This window comes from Suillus bovinus (genome assembly GCF_016758785.1).
Source record: "Suillus bovinus strain UH-Sbo-P2 chromosome Unknown EDB93scaffold_51, whole genome shotgun sequence".
NCBI lineage: Eukaryota > Fungi > Basidiomycota > Agaricomycetes > Boletales > Suillaceae > Suillus > Suillus bovinus.
The window spans coordinates 211,258-225,261 of record NW_024542107.1 but is presented as its reverse complement, the minus strand read 5'-3'; the positions used below and the strand labels follow the sequence as shown (position 1 = coordinate 225,261).

The following is a 14,004-nucleotide window of genomic DNA, read 5'->3' as shown; positions in this document are numbered from 1 at the left end:
GGATAAACGCACTCTTCACGAGGTGATATGGAATCTTCTGAGGGGATTCTCAAATAATATCTCGACGACCGGCTTTTATACCCTGCATAGTATTATCGGCACAGTCCTGATCGATCTGGCAGAATTGTTATTGCTGTCAGATAATAGTATGTGATCATTTTTGGTTCCTTCCTCAGTATATACTTACATGTCACTCGCATCATAACACAAGGGTTGAAGCTCAGCGCTCAGTCCTGTTGATACTTCCGAGTTGTACTCAGTCGATATCTCATACCATTTGCTGCTCCCTTATTGCAATCAGCATATACCATTAGCAGGTTGATCACGGAATTTTGTGGGCGGAACATTCTACCAGCCAGTTCTGCCTGACAGATGGCAGAATCCGGCAGAATGTCCAACTGTAGCAAATTTACCCCAGACTCAGAACATCCATAATATTGATCTTGCAGTCATGAATCTATATCGCTTGATGACATCAACGGAGCACCTGTTCACCAAATTGATCAAAAGTTGCATGAGATAAACCTCACATAAAATGCTGCTGTTGCAGTCTGCTACAACTTCAAGCTTCAATGATATTTTTGGCACCCATGCCGCTCTAATGTTAAACTTACAAGTCTTCTATCCCATAAGCGAATGTATCAAAGCACTACACTATCCAATACTAAAAACCCAGCTGCAACCCCACCCTCGTTACTCTCTGTACCATTGGTCCTGACAAGCTATCCCACCTTCCTCTCTATTATGACAAACTCTCCAAACAATGAATACCTAGAGATACCTAGCTCAGATATAGCCTCTGCTCGTACAACTTTCTCCTCTATGCTCCCATTGTCTGTAGCTGAACTTGAGGGAGATGCGCATATGAGGTCACTGCTTACCCCATGTGGCATCTCGATCACCTCCATTGTGATCCAGGCTTTGTGAACCATTGGGGGAAGCTAGTAGGGGAAGATGGAATCTTCATATCCAAGACCTTTAGATAGTGTTGTTGGCAGAAGTCTGCCATTCTGCCAATGGCAATTGCCAAGCAGCAATTGCCGGCAGTAGGTCGAGGGCATTGGGCAGAAGTCGGCAGAAGTCAATGTGAATCTTATTTGTACTATCATCAAATAGAATATGTTTGACTTCGAATAAGTGTATCTGAGCCTCCGTGCATGCCAATATGTCCTCGAAAAAGTCTACAGGCCGCCCTACTCGAAAAATCATCACTAACCACTTTATCCAGGATCAAAAAGTCCAAAATTCATCCAACCGTTATTTTTACAAATGCAACTACTGTTTGACGTCTATAGAAGGTTGCGACGACAAACATCTCAAGCATATTCTTGACCGGAATATTTGCCCTACGGCTCCAGATCATGCTCACACAGAAGTCCGCAACTATCTCGCTACAAAAAATGGAAATCAAACACTACTACTCCCACCTATCGTGGATACAGATTCTTCTTCATTCCCATCAACTTCAGGAGACACAGCTAAAGCTCCACAGAAACAGAAGAACCTCTTCGGATTCATGGATCTTCCAGTCACTCCAGAGCAAGCAACACGTGCAAATTTCAAATTGTTTCGGTGAGTTCAAGTGTCACAAATCATTGACTGTGTACTGACTGCGTGAATATTAAACCCACAGATTCATTGTTCACGCTAATATACCTTTCTTGGTTGCGGAGAACTGGTTTTTCCGTAACTTCCTTGATGAAATTCGGCCCTCGTATCAAGCACCATCACATTATGTGCTGTCACATTCAATTATGGATAGCGAAGTTGCGCGTGTCCAAATCGAGGACATTGCACATCTCAAGGAACGTAAAAAGCTTACATATTTGCTTGATGGGTGGGAGGATAAAATAAGACGAAGCTTGTATGGGTCGTTGGCTGCTGAAGTCAATCAGCCTCCAGTCGTGTTGAACCTTGAGGATATGACGGGGCACCGAGGTTCTGCAGACAAACTCCTTGATGTCTCAGTGAAAGCTTTGGAAAGAATGGAGATCGGAGATGGACGTAACATAATCGCGGCAACAACTGACAATCCCACTGTGATGAGAGCATTCCGACAGAAGTTCCAAGAGAAATTTTACTGGGTTCTCGTAAGATCTTTCCCCCCTTTAGTCAAAGTATTCCAATGAAATGACGAGTCTAGACCTTCCCGTGCTTTCTCCACGGCCTCAATACAATCATCGGAGAAATTTGTGCACACCCGTTTATGAAGTGGCATGTGACAAAAGCTACTTGGGTAGTGACATTCTTCAATGGGTCCCACTACTGGGGTGGTCAGTTGAAAGAACAGGCGAAAAAGGATGGCATCAACCGTGGATTGAAGAAAAACTGCGAGTCTCGTTGGTATGCACTTGTTCTCCAGTCAATGAGTGTCCGTGATCATAGGTGCGAAAAAATATGACTACTATCAGTTAGAGAAAAGAATTAAATGAACTATAGACAATCACTTTCCCATTTATGTCTGCGGAAAGACGCACAGAAGAAGATCGGAGGCCTCTCACCTGTTGCCCCAGATATTGTCACCATTGTCCTCCGCGACGCAGAGTTTTGGCCTGCCATTGAACAAGGGATCAAGGTTATGAAGCCAATTGTTGACCTTATCGGAGATGAGGAGTCCCGCGATTCATCACTCGCTTCCTGCATGCTTGGGCTAATTCGGCTTGCAAAGACAATCTCTCAGTTGCCAATCGAAGAAGGAGATAATGTTCACTTCTGGCAACACGCAAAGGCTGTCTTCAACCGGCGTTTTTTTGCAATGAACACAAAAACTCACAGTCTCGCGCTATTCTTACACCCAATGTGCCGAAAACTCGCAATTTTGCAAGCCGTAAACGGACGTTCGTTCAAATTTATGGTGGAGGTAGCTCTCGACATTGCTAAACAGTGGCGATGGAGCGAACAGCTTGCAAAAATGCTCGTTGCTGACTTAAAGGATTATCACAAATGCTCCGGAGTATTTTCGGGAGGGCAGGCCGACGCACTCGATTGGTGGGAAACCCTCCCCATCAGTGCCAAACGCTGTCCATTGAAGGCATTCGCGATCATAATCCACTCAATTGTACCTCATGCTGCTGACGTCGAGCGTTATTTCTCGGGTCTGGGTGGGGTACAATCTGTGAAGCGCTGCAACCTATCAGTTCAGACTTTCGAGTCTCTGAGCAAACTCCGGGCAAGCTACGCAAATTTCTTGCACAAGGTGGATCACGAAGCTGGCAAGCCAGCACGTCGCAAACACGCCCATATGCACACTCGGCCAGAGCATGGACTCGACACAGCCTTGGCAGACGAACTTCAAAGGTCGTTTGCATGGGTGCCACCACTCGCTGGTGCCTCTCGCAACTCAGACGACGAATTTCTTGCAGGTCCTGAGTCAATCACAGATGAGGAGCTGCTCAAAGAATTTGACAGATTTGAAAACGAGATGCTGGAGTCACGAGGCTTGCAAGAAGGTACTGGCGAAGTCCCAGATATTTTTGGGGGAGATATTATTGATTGGGATGAGCTGGAGAAAGTCGATAAAGGAATTACACCTGCAGGGTTTGTCGAAGAGATTGATGTGGTTGACTGTGGGTCACAAGGCACGGAGGCAGGCTGGAACATCAATGCGCTGTTGACATCAGAGGGTGTAGCATCCATGCAATAGCTTAGATAATTTTTTTGCTGTTATCTTACTAGAACACGCAGAAACCCTCAAAACAATTCTGCCGACTTTTGCCATTCTGCCAATTGCCGTTCTGCCGTTTTTTTGGCAGAACTCGCCCCAAAATACTTCTGCCCCCTACACTACCTTTAGAAGACAGAGCCCTAAACCCACTGGACTATGGGACCAGTGCCCGATCCGTTTCCGAACCGTGCTGGTGGGTCGGAAGGTTTAGACACGCAGTTAACCGCTCTATTTACGTAATACGGTGCCACCACGTGTGATCATACGGACAAAATGTAGCTACTTGATTGACAGTGCTTCAATGTAACGACCTCGTAAAAATATTTGTCTATGTGGCTATCATACATGACCAAGCTGTGGTACTCATCCCATCATTCAGACCTGAGGTATCAACAACCACTCATGTAACTGGATGCATCTGAAGTGAAAAAAAAGAAAGGAAAAAAAAACACAATGTCAGACCCAGAGGAATCAACGCACAGCGAAATCAACGAGCTTTAAGCTCGCGTTTCGTTAACCCGCAACCTTAGTGCCCAAGTACCCCTCGCCCTCTGCCCCGTCTCCTTCGCCTTCCTCCCCAGCCTCCTCCCCATCTTCGTCAATAACTCTCTCCTCTTCCTTACTTCGCCGATCATCATCACGCTGCATCTCATCCCGCATGACAGCGACGTCCTGGTCAACCTTTGGGGCGACTCTATCAATCCCGGCCTCCGCGAGGGGCACGTGCATGCGGTTCTTGGCGAGATGAGCGGAGCGCTTCGGGGGCCGCTTGAGCCGCCGGCGGGCGACCATCACCGGGACGGAGCACCGCTGATGATCAGATAAAGTGTCAGAGTAACAAAACCATAAAGCAGTGATAAGACTAACTTGAATGAGATAGTGTGATGTTGAGCCCAAGAGAATGCTATGGAGAGAGTCACACATTGATTTAATGGCGTGATGAGACCATAGTGCGCACTTACCCCTTGATCTGACCCAAGCCTCGTGACCCCACAATCAACATCGTGGGTTCGTTGTAATCAACAATATCGAGGAGCATGTGGCGCGAGTTTTTCGAGTGCCATGCTTGGCAGGAGACTGTCACATTCAAGTGCGTGCGTTGTAAGAGCGACGTTGCTTGACGGACGAGGATGTATGCAAGGCCTTGACGCTATGCGCAGGCGTGAGTTTGCAATAAAATTAATACGAGGGCTATCTTACTTCCTGTTGAGAACGAAGTCTAGTGGCGCGGTCTGCTTGGTTGGGGATCTGCGGGTCAACTGCAGCATGTAAATCAAAACAAAGTGCGAGCACGTGTCAAAATGTCATTACCTTTAGCCTCGTTTTCGACAACCGTAACGATGAGCCTGTACCATAAATTTAACAGTGCATCAAGACAAGAGTGAGAGCACTTACAGATGATCGCCGTCTCGAATCACTGTGCCGATACCCCATTCAACAGCATAACGACTTTCCTCACTGAGGTCACTGGCAACAATGTACATCCGCCTCCGTCTTCCTGATGCCTCTGGATTGCCTTGAGTCATGGTGATCGTGCACCTATCACGTTGGAATAATGGACGAGCAGTCTTCAAAGGAAGAGTTTCATGATGCCGGGATTTCTTTCGCTTCGGCCCCCCACGCTTGCCTTTGATTGAGGTGTAGCTCGACCGGTTCAGAGTAGAAGGAAAATAGGGTTCGGGTGGCACCACGACGTTGACGCCCTCACCCAATGGGTCGGGATCCATAGTGACATCATCAGGGTCCAGCTCTCCCATTTGCATCTCATGAGCAGCAATAAGAGCATTCTGCTCCGTGTTCCTCTCCGTGACGAAATCAAACATGCCCGCGGCATCATCGCTCCAATCTTCCTCTTCATCTTCTGTTTCTTCTCCAGCGTACTCTGAACCTGAATCCAGATCCTCTGTGAAAGCATTGCGAGGTCGGACAGCAAGTGAGCGTCGTGAAATGACGGAGTCACAGTCCGATTCCTCGAGGGGAAGAGGAGCGGGAGATGCATCACGATCGCGGGAACGGAAACGGCGTAGATTGAAGGGAGACGATGAACGAGCACGAAAGGACTCCTTGGAAGCTACTGATGATGTATCCTTGTCCTTGTCCTTGTCTTTTGTATGAGACGGAAGTACAAAAGACGAGGAGCGAGGGCGTTTGCGTCCGCGAGTTTCCTTGTCTTTATCTTCATTCGTCGTCGTACGAGACAAAGAAAGCGCAGAAAGGCCTCCCATCATGGAGTTGAAAGATATCTTCCCAAAGGATCCGGGAGTGCGAGAGGTCAATTCAGGTGTCTTCATGGTAGATGCCAAAGGAGGCGATGTAGTATTGGAAGACGATGCGCAGTTCTGGTTCTGTGACGAAGTTTGTTCATATTGCTGTAGATGAGAAACAGAGGAGTGAGGAGAAGGATGCAAGGGAAGTAAACGAGATAAAGAAGAAATAGAGTTGCGTCTTGGTGTGCTGGGCCGCGAGGTCTTTAAGCTCGTCTCGCAGGACGATGCACCTGCGCCTGGGTCTGCAGAATGGGAGGTCTGCTCGCACTCCTCCCTGGGGGGTGCCAACCCTGTGTCCAAATGAAGAGTTGGTCTGGGCACTTCCTTGGCAGCGTCCTTCTGCGGACCGTACCACGTTCGCCAGGTACGGCGTTTTGGACGCACGCCGGGCTCAGCAGCGGCAGACATCATGACAATCAAGACGCAGGAGCAGAGATGGAAATGGTTTGAATCAAACAAAGGATGGCACCGCTTACCTGAGCTGCAAGGAGCTTTCTGAAATTGGTGGCTACGTCGTTTGAAACTGATGGCTGGAAAAGGCGAAGGGTTCGTTAGGGTGAAATGGACACAAGAGCCTTACAGCTTCTTGGCGGACAGCCCGTTTACTCACCTTTGCTTCTTTTCCCCCGTTCATCCTTGTTCCTGCTCTAGCCTCGTCTAGAGCCTAAATATCACGTTAAACCACAGATAAACTATGACCTTGGATTTCTGGAATGTCTGCGACAAGATAATTCCGCGTTGGTCGCCGTAATGGTTGTCACTTATTGTTCGCTATCACTCGCCGGTGGGCAGTGCAAGGGGGATACCTAAAACAGTAAGCCTTACGCACGTGGTCTCCCCTCTTTGTGGTACCATGTCACGACTACGTAGTACTTATTGTCTGCGTTGCGAGGACCTCTCTGTGATAACATAACTACTTAATGTATCCGTCGTGAGGATCCCACAGATTCTCATTGCCTTGACACACTTCTTACAGGCTCGCGTTGGCAACTTTCCCAAAAATTTCCTCCAAGAACGCATCCGAGTTCGGCGATCGACCCAGGAAATCCTAGAATTCCATCACGTGAGCTACTATCCCCAGATTTGCCAAAATGCGACGCCACCTCAAGGGAATCCGTTTCATCGCGACTACCTCCCACCAGGAGGATCTTATCCCTGTAACGCTTACCCAAAGCAGGATTCAATGGATCTTTCTTGAAAACTGTCGCATACATGTCCGCAGCAAACACGAGAGAATACGTGTACCTGGATATCACATTCCCCCGAAGTGTCAAATTCAATCGGTGGCCCATCAGAGTACGACGATCGCATGACTCACCCGTAGTACCCTGCATCATAGCCACCCACGATATGTCCAAAAGTGCCTTGTCCTGGCTTAGCTTTGCCCCCTTTTACGAGTGAGATCGATTCACGCAGGTCATTCCAGAGTTTGGTATAATCTGCCGCTTCTGTACAATACCTCGTGAGTCCCGCAGTCCGCGATAATAATAATACATGCACCCCACTTTTGTCCACGTGCACTTTCAAATCAAACTTGGCAAAGAATAGTTGCCGAAGGTAGAATAACCCAACGTTTACGTAGCGGCTATGACACTCATCATAATTCATTCTCGAAAACTTCAAAATGAAACGCACCTCCTTATCATCTTATCTATCAGTTCCGGCGACAGCGGTTCCTGTGTCTTGTAGTGGCTAGACATTTTTTCGAGCACTTTAGGCTCCCAACACCTGTTCATGCCGTCAGCACCTTTCTGATGGTACATTCTTTCGGAGTTTTTCCAAAACACGTACCAATTTTCGAGCATTTGCGACGGTGCCTCAACAAAATCTCTTGCCACCGATGTACCATGGAATCGCGCGTACCTCGTCCGACTCAGTAATCCATGGAACACATGACCCATCTCATGGAAGAACGTTGTTACGTCGTCATGTCGCATTAGAGCGGGCAGCTCGGGAGTTGGCTTTGCGAGATTCGCTACCATTGCCGTCAGCGGATAGTGGCGTTTGCCCGATGGTAGTTCATAGCCCGGGAGAAGGCCCCATACAGCTGCGTGAGAGTACTTTGCAACTGGCAAATAGAACAGGTTTAAATGAAAATACAAATACGAAATGAAGCTTCGCGTTCTTACCGCGGGGAAACAAATCTAAGTAGCAATATCCGACAAACGCAGATTCATCTTTGGCGTCCTTCTCCCACACAGCGAACTGTTGAACTTCTAAATCGATAATGTAGACATCTGAAATTTATCTGATGCGGCATATACCACGCACCTGGATGCCAGACATCTTTGTTGTCGTCCTTGATTTCAATGAACTTAACTCCGAGCAGATCCTGATATATGTTCAAGATCGCGGGAACGACGACGGCGACCGGGAAATATTCCTTCACGAGAGATTCGTCGAGGTTGAGCGTCTTCTCGATATAGACACGGTCATAGTACCTGTCATGATACATATGAGCGAGATCCTATAGCATTGATGAACGTGGTGATTTACCTGTAGTCCCAGATATAAAACTCGCCATCGAATGGAAGTCCACGCTTCTCGTGATCCTCTTTCTTGAGTTGAAGGAGGATATCGCGCTCTTTTTCTCCGACAGGGCGCAGCTTCGCCTCGAGGTCGTCTAGGAACTAGGGAGCATATATGTCAGTTTGACAAGAGCTTGACAATCACTCACCTTCTCCGCGTTCTTTCCAGACTTGACCATCTTCACTTCCGTGATGTAGTCTGCCCATGTGTCATAGCCAAGCATCGCAGCGATGCGCCGACGGATGTCAAGCGCCTTCTCAAGTAAAGGCACATTTTGTTTGAGTCGGTCTTCGTATCCTTCTTGAGCACTGCGTCGCGTGGCTGGATTATGCGCGAATTTGAACTGAAATATTACTTGGGTAAATCAACAGAAGCTCTTCATGATGCCACATACGATTGGGAAGATATCTGGTGTCTTGAAAGTGACATTATAGACTTCCTTCGAGCCCTCAGTGCGCTTATCGTAACCCGAGATGACATCGCTCGGGACTCCATCCAACTCTTCGAGTGTGAACGAGATGGTACCCTATGTACGTTGAGTGATCATTGCCACAAATCAAGACAAACGAGCCATCTTACATCCTCTTCATTGAAGTTTTTCTGTAAACTCTATTAGCATAACACCTAAACACTGAATAAACCATCCATACGCTGAAATCCAAGCAAGCTTGCGAGAGATCCTTCTTCAACTTCATCAGCACCTCGCGCTCCTTTTCAGGGAGTGCAAGACCAGCTCTCTTGCCATCCAACACCATCTTCTCCACAAGCCTACGTTGCTCGTCGCTCAGCTTCTCCCATTCACCTGATTTGCGCAAATTGTTCTCTGCAGCGGTCTTTGCTTTGAATATGTCAAGACGCATGGACTCCTCGACATCAAAGTCCCGCTGGAGAACTTCCGCTGCGTTCGAAGCATCTCGGAGTTCTTGGGAGGTGGAGACACTCTGGTAAAATCCGAGAGGCTCGCAAATGATGAGGGCTTCTGCCTCTGCATTAGCAAGCGGTAACTAAAGTCGAATGCTTGTCTGAGAATGCGATGACAACGGATCGGAAACATCACTCACAAAAACCTGCAAGTAGAACGAGAGATGATCAGACTGATGATGCCGCACAAGACAGGTCACGTACGGTATCGAAATTGCATTCTGCCTCCGGGATAGCAGCGACTCTGTCGCTGACCGCCTTATTCTGCGCAAGTGCCTGCTTGGTGATACTGAGCACTTCTTCTGGGGTATGATTCCATCTAGGAGGAGCTTGTGGCGGAATCAACGAAGCCATGATAGGATCACTTTCTAATAGCGAGAACGCAAAGCTAGAATTTGCGTGTGGGCTGCTAGAGAACGGTCTTGAGGTCTTTGATCGTGAATACTGGGTTCGCGGGGGTCTCTGTCGGAAGGCAATGGATGTCAAGGATGGAGGCTGTGTCCGTGTGGGGTACTTAAGGGCTTGATTGGGGTTATCTATCTGAATATATGACCTGTTAGTACTTCCGCTGGCGTGCGTGACCGACCCAGTACTATATCCAGCGGAATTATGTGGAAATTGCCAAAAGCGCGATGATTCTGCGTTGGGTAGTGCGTGGAGTCTGGGATGTGACAAAAGACGAGTAGACCTGGAGGACGCAGAGCTTGCACGGACAATCATGTAAATGAACTTGAGTACCCAATCAAATTATGCTTTGGCAGTTGTAAACAGTGGTCCACTGTCCACGTAGTACTAATAGCAATCCATTCAAATGGCGCTAATTATGACTACGTAAAGTGCCTAGACCCTAAAACAATATAAATATCAAAGTGTACGTTCTAATAGATACTCGTGCTGTTATCCTGCGCGACCAAATGATTGCCAATGAGTCTCGAGTGATCAGAACTTTGCAGACCTGATAACCGTTTACGAAGAGTTCAACTTTAGATAAGCCAAAAAATTAATACATAGCCACATGAACTTACGAGGGACGCGTTTTGAGTTCCTCGCCAGCGGTCGTTCGCTCGAGTAACGCAAAGACTGTAGAATAATTATTTTAATGAAACAATGGATGTGATTTTTGAGAACACATGACGCGTCAAGACATGCCTCGTCAACGACTTCGCAGTAGAGCACCCTGATACATATGGCTGATCGATCACGCTGTCACGGTAGTGTATATAACCGTCATCATGTTGATTTCTGCCCTTTGGTACCCACCATTCTTATATGGAGGTGATGCGGATGCGGCCGGCTCTAGCCTGTTCGGTCAAACTGTCAGGTCGCGCGGATGTCGGCTCATGAGTATTCAGTACACCTGCCAGTGCTACAATTGCGCTAACCGTTCGTAAGCTGCTTCCCTGTGGCCCTGTCACTGAGATCGTGCTTGAGGACCGGTATGCTCGCGGGACATTCCTGGTCTGTTGTGGGCGATTTTAAGTTCATTATAATAGCCCGAGTATTATTACAAGCTAAGTTAACTGCTTACCTATTCAATAGAGTGCCCTTGCCAAGTTTTTTTTCTGCCTTTCAATGTGCCGTGATGGATTGGACGTCAAAGCATCTTGAGAGCAGTACTGAATAGTTTTTTCGCCCAAGACCAGGATCAGGGTGACTCGTCCTGACAGGACGCGACATCGCAGTGTCGGCTTGAAAGCAACGCCCGATCACGATTCGGCAGTTCAGAAAAGGCTATATAACCAAGCGGTTCGGCGGGACTCGGTGTTTATAGTAGTACCGCCGGATAAGCGGCAACAACAAAAGCTCAAGTGTGAGTCTCATCCCTGGCGCTGAGTCCTTTCACTGAGTACTTGAGTCGGTCACCAGCCTTCGGAGTAGCTAAGTAAATGATTTTTTTCTTCAATATATATTTATTGCGAGCAAGTCTGCGATCAGTGACCCGCAATATGATTACATAATACTTCCACATGGCAATCGAATTGAACCCTATTTGGGTCCGTCCTTTGCCTAATATTAATTGAACTTCGCAATATAAGCACAGATGATTATTCACTCACTCATGCATATATATCTCTTAGTCCTCTCTTCGATCCGTGATTCACTACATCATGAGCTCCCCCTCCCCAGCTGAAGTAGAGAATCTCGTGGTTCTTTTCGTGGGTTTCGCCTTCGCGACATTCGTATACGGCTTGACATTCTTTCGTGAGTATTCTATCCTCTCATCAAATCTGTCTCATCTCGCCAAATCGTTGCAGAGACCTACATATATTTCTCTCGATACTCCAATGATCATACATGGACAAAACTCCTGGTATGCTTTTCGTCCCTATCCATCACACGTCTGACCCTCACTTTCTCAACAGGTCGGGGCACTATTGTAATGTACTCCAGCTTTAAACTCGAACTGCGCCTCACACATATCTAGTGTCCTTGATACTACCTCAAATTGCCTAGGTGCGATTACTTTCAAACCTGTTTTCTGTCTTTCTGACCAAGATCCATAGTATCTGACATGTAGGAGCTTTGTCTCCATTTACTCTCATCTCTAACCATCTGAACAGACTATATCACTACATGGTAAAAATGTTCGACGTGGCCACAGAGGTCCTATATGCAACACCGTAAGTCTCACTTCGTGAAATATGTTACAGATCTTTTTAACCATGCTTTTAGAGCTTTTTGCGTAAGTGATTCGATCCATGGGTGCCTTAGCCGCTTCTCAATGTCTCCCGTACCAAGATTCAATACCTCCTTTCGGTAAGCCTATACTCAGCGGTGGCTTCTGGCGTCCTTCATAGCATTACTCTAGGTCATTCTCACGATGATCGCGCAGCTGTAAGGCAACGACCATAGATATAACATCTCACATTTCTCACTCCCTATTAGATTCTTCGCTAGTCGACTTTATACTGGTGAGCCAAGTGTTTTTGTGAGCTTCATGTTCTCATTCTTCAACAGTCTGCGGTGGTCCTACGAGTATTACTTCGAAATCCGTCAGCACGGCCGTGGTATGTGTTTTGCAACTATACTCGATCACTTCCACTGACCACGCTGCAGCTCTTTTGTGCCTTCATCGCCTTTGGTTAGCATCCTTTCCCGCGTGTATTCGCCTTGCCTGACGTGACTTTTGATTGCAGTTTTCGGCTTAAGTTAGTGCGTATGATATTCAATTGAACCTTATTGACGCAAGTGCAGCTTCAGTAGGGCAATTGTAAGCGAATATTCTAATAGTAATAATGGATACCGCCGCTGATTCTCGTTCAGCTTCCAGCAGAGGCAGTTATCCACATTTGCTTCGCCTTCTATGGCAGTGAGTATCAGTTTTTGCTTGATTCAGAGAATTCTGATTCCGGAATTGCAGATCATCGCTGGCATCAGCCAATGCTTCGCAGCAGTCGCGAATATCATCATTCTTATTGCGATGTGTTGGTCATTGCGTCCAGCACGTTATCCGGACATGCTTCAGTCAGTGTTTTGTATCATGAGACACAAGCAACTGCTGACGCATTCTTTCAGGCCTCAGGGGGTGTTTGAAAACCTTGCTGTGTTGTTTGTCTGCCGTGGCCTAGGACTCGTGTAGGTTTACTCCACGTTCAGTTTTTGCAGCCTAACCATGTTTTTATCGGTCAGCATTATTCAGCTAATGTATCTTGGCACAGTACGTGGATACTTGGTCAGCATACCTTTATCGCTCATCTGTATAGTTTGTTGCTTCACCAGGAAAACCATACTGGATAGCAGTCCAGATGGTGGCACCCAGGGGTGAGTTTTTGCCATGCACTCCTCGCGCACAGGCTCATGGCAGATCATAGTTTACACCAACACTGTCCTGGGACTGTAAGTCATTCACCTAACATCTCATCATACGCTTGTTCTCATTTTTTTCGCAGCTTGAATACCCGGGAAGTCAAACACGGTGTCGGCCTCAACGAAGAAGAGACCTTGTCTGATCGACAGGACTCTCAAAACAATTCTTTCCCAGGCCAGCTCCGTTTTCGCGACATAAAGACAGTGAGCCACACGCCTTTGAGACTCGGTGATCCAACGCTAACGTATCATCATCCTCAGACACAGCAGTCATTGAGCTTTTCGCCCCAGGGAGAGTCCAGCCGGGGTAGTGAAATCGAGGAAGCATGCAAGTCGTATGCTGATAACCAGAACCTGGTATGTTCATGTCGTATGGCGTTGAAGATGTCCCCCGATCTTACGGATTTATACAGGAGTCCATTAGTTCTCATTGCAGCGAACAAAACGCTTATGACAAGGCAAGCTTATCATGATGCGGAATGTCTGATTCGCTGGTTTGCACGCATATTAATATCTATTGTACTAATCGTCGCTGTCGTCCCTCTCGCACTTGCTTTCTTTGCTTTCGCTCTCATATGTATCATATCACTGTCGGTGTTACGGTCGACACAGTGCATACTCTACATTCGTCTTTGCCTCTTGAAGCAGCTCGGACTTGGGGATAACATAGCGTATATCGCACATATCGTACGCACAAATTAACATGTTAACGTTCCAAGACAATCATTTTGGGAAATGGAATCTTTCTGAACCGCACTTTCACTGGATGTCGGCCACACAAATTAAGTATTGGTCTTTGAAGCGACCTCCAGTGTG

The 14,004-nt window shown here is 47.2% G+C and overlaps 4 protein-coding genes across 4 annotated transcripts; 2 read left to right on the top strand and 2 right to left on the bottom strand.

Annotated features, from left to right (window-relative positions):
- Positions 1–1,165: 1,165 nt before the first annotated feature.
- Positions 1,166–3,875, top strand: EDB93DRAFT_1105994 (ribonuclease H-like domain-containing protein; the record flags this gene model as incomplete). The annotated part of the gene is made up of 5 exons (XM_041447565.1): positions 1,166–1,572; positions 1,634–2,090; positions 2,213–2,385; positions 2,440–3,623; positions 3,676–3,875. The coding sequence occupies 5 exons, from the start codon at positions 1,166–1,168 to the stop codon at positions 3,873–3,875; spliced, it is 2,421 nt and encodes an 806-aa protein (XP_041305202.1).
- Positions 3,876–4,177: 302 nt separating this feature from the next.
- On the bottom strand, positions 4,178–5,427 carry EDB93DRAFT_1089913 (uncharacterized protein; the record flags this gene model as incomplete). Its single annotated transcript, XM_041446240.1, has 6 exons — positions 4,178–4,474; positions 4,532–4,568; positions 4,627–4,814; positions 4,865–4,923; positions 4,976–5,010; positions 5,060–5,427. The coding sequence occupies 6 exons, from the start codon at positions 5,425–5,427 to the stop codon at positions 4,178–4,180; spliced, it is 984 nt and encodes a 327-aa protein (XP_041305201.1).
- Positions 5,428–6,901: 1,474 nt separating this feature from the next.
- On the bottom strand, positions 6,902–9,735 carry EDB93DRAFT_1089916 (uncharacterized protein; the record flags this gene model as incomplete). The annotated part of the gene is made up of 14 exons (XM_041446241.1): positions 6,902–6,979; positions 7,035–7,176; positions 7,250–7,379; positions 7,437–7,516; positions 7,567–7,659; positions 7,723–7,999; positions 8,061–8,147; positions 8,203–8,372; positions 8,428–8,561; positions 8,609–8,803; positions 8,855–8,986; positions 9,040–9,060; positions 9,111–9,464; positions 9,586–9,735. 14 exons carry the CDS (start codon positions 9,733–9,735, stop codon positions 6,902–6,904), a joined length of 2,043 nt encoding a protein of 680 aa, XP_041305200.1.
- Positions 9,736–11,397: 1,662 nt separating this feature from the next.
- On the top strand, positions 11,398–13,962 carry EDB93DRAFT_1330174 (uncharacterized protein). The gene is made up of 23 exons (XM_041455160.1): positions 11,398–11,583; positions 11,637–11,692; positions 11,745–11,758; positions 11,807–11,835; positions 11,886–11,893; positions 11,941–12,002; positions 12,055–12,064; positions 12,121–12,138; positions 12,191–12,216; positions 12,268–12,293; positions 12,340–12,389; positions 12,439–12,463; positions 12,519–12,530; positions 12,577–12,592; positions 12,646–12,691; positions 12,743–12,846; positions 12,898–12,957; positions 13,012–13,039; positions 13,086–13,143; positions 13,194–13,218; positions 13,272–13,392; positions 13,450–13,545; positions 13,602–13,962. The coding sequence occupies exons 1-23, from the start codon at positions 11,490–11,492 to the stop codon at positions 13,659–13,661; spliced, it is 1,044 nt and encodes a 347-aa protein (XP_041305199.1). The 5' UTR covers positions 11,398–11,489; the 3' UTR covers positions 13,662–13,962.
- The last annotated feature ends 42 nt before the right edge of the window (positions 13,963–14,004 follow it).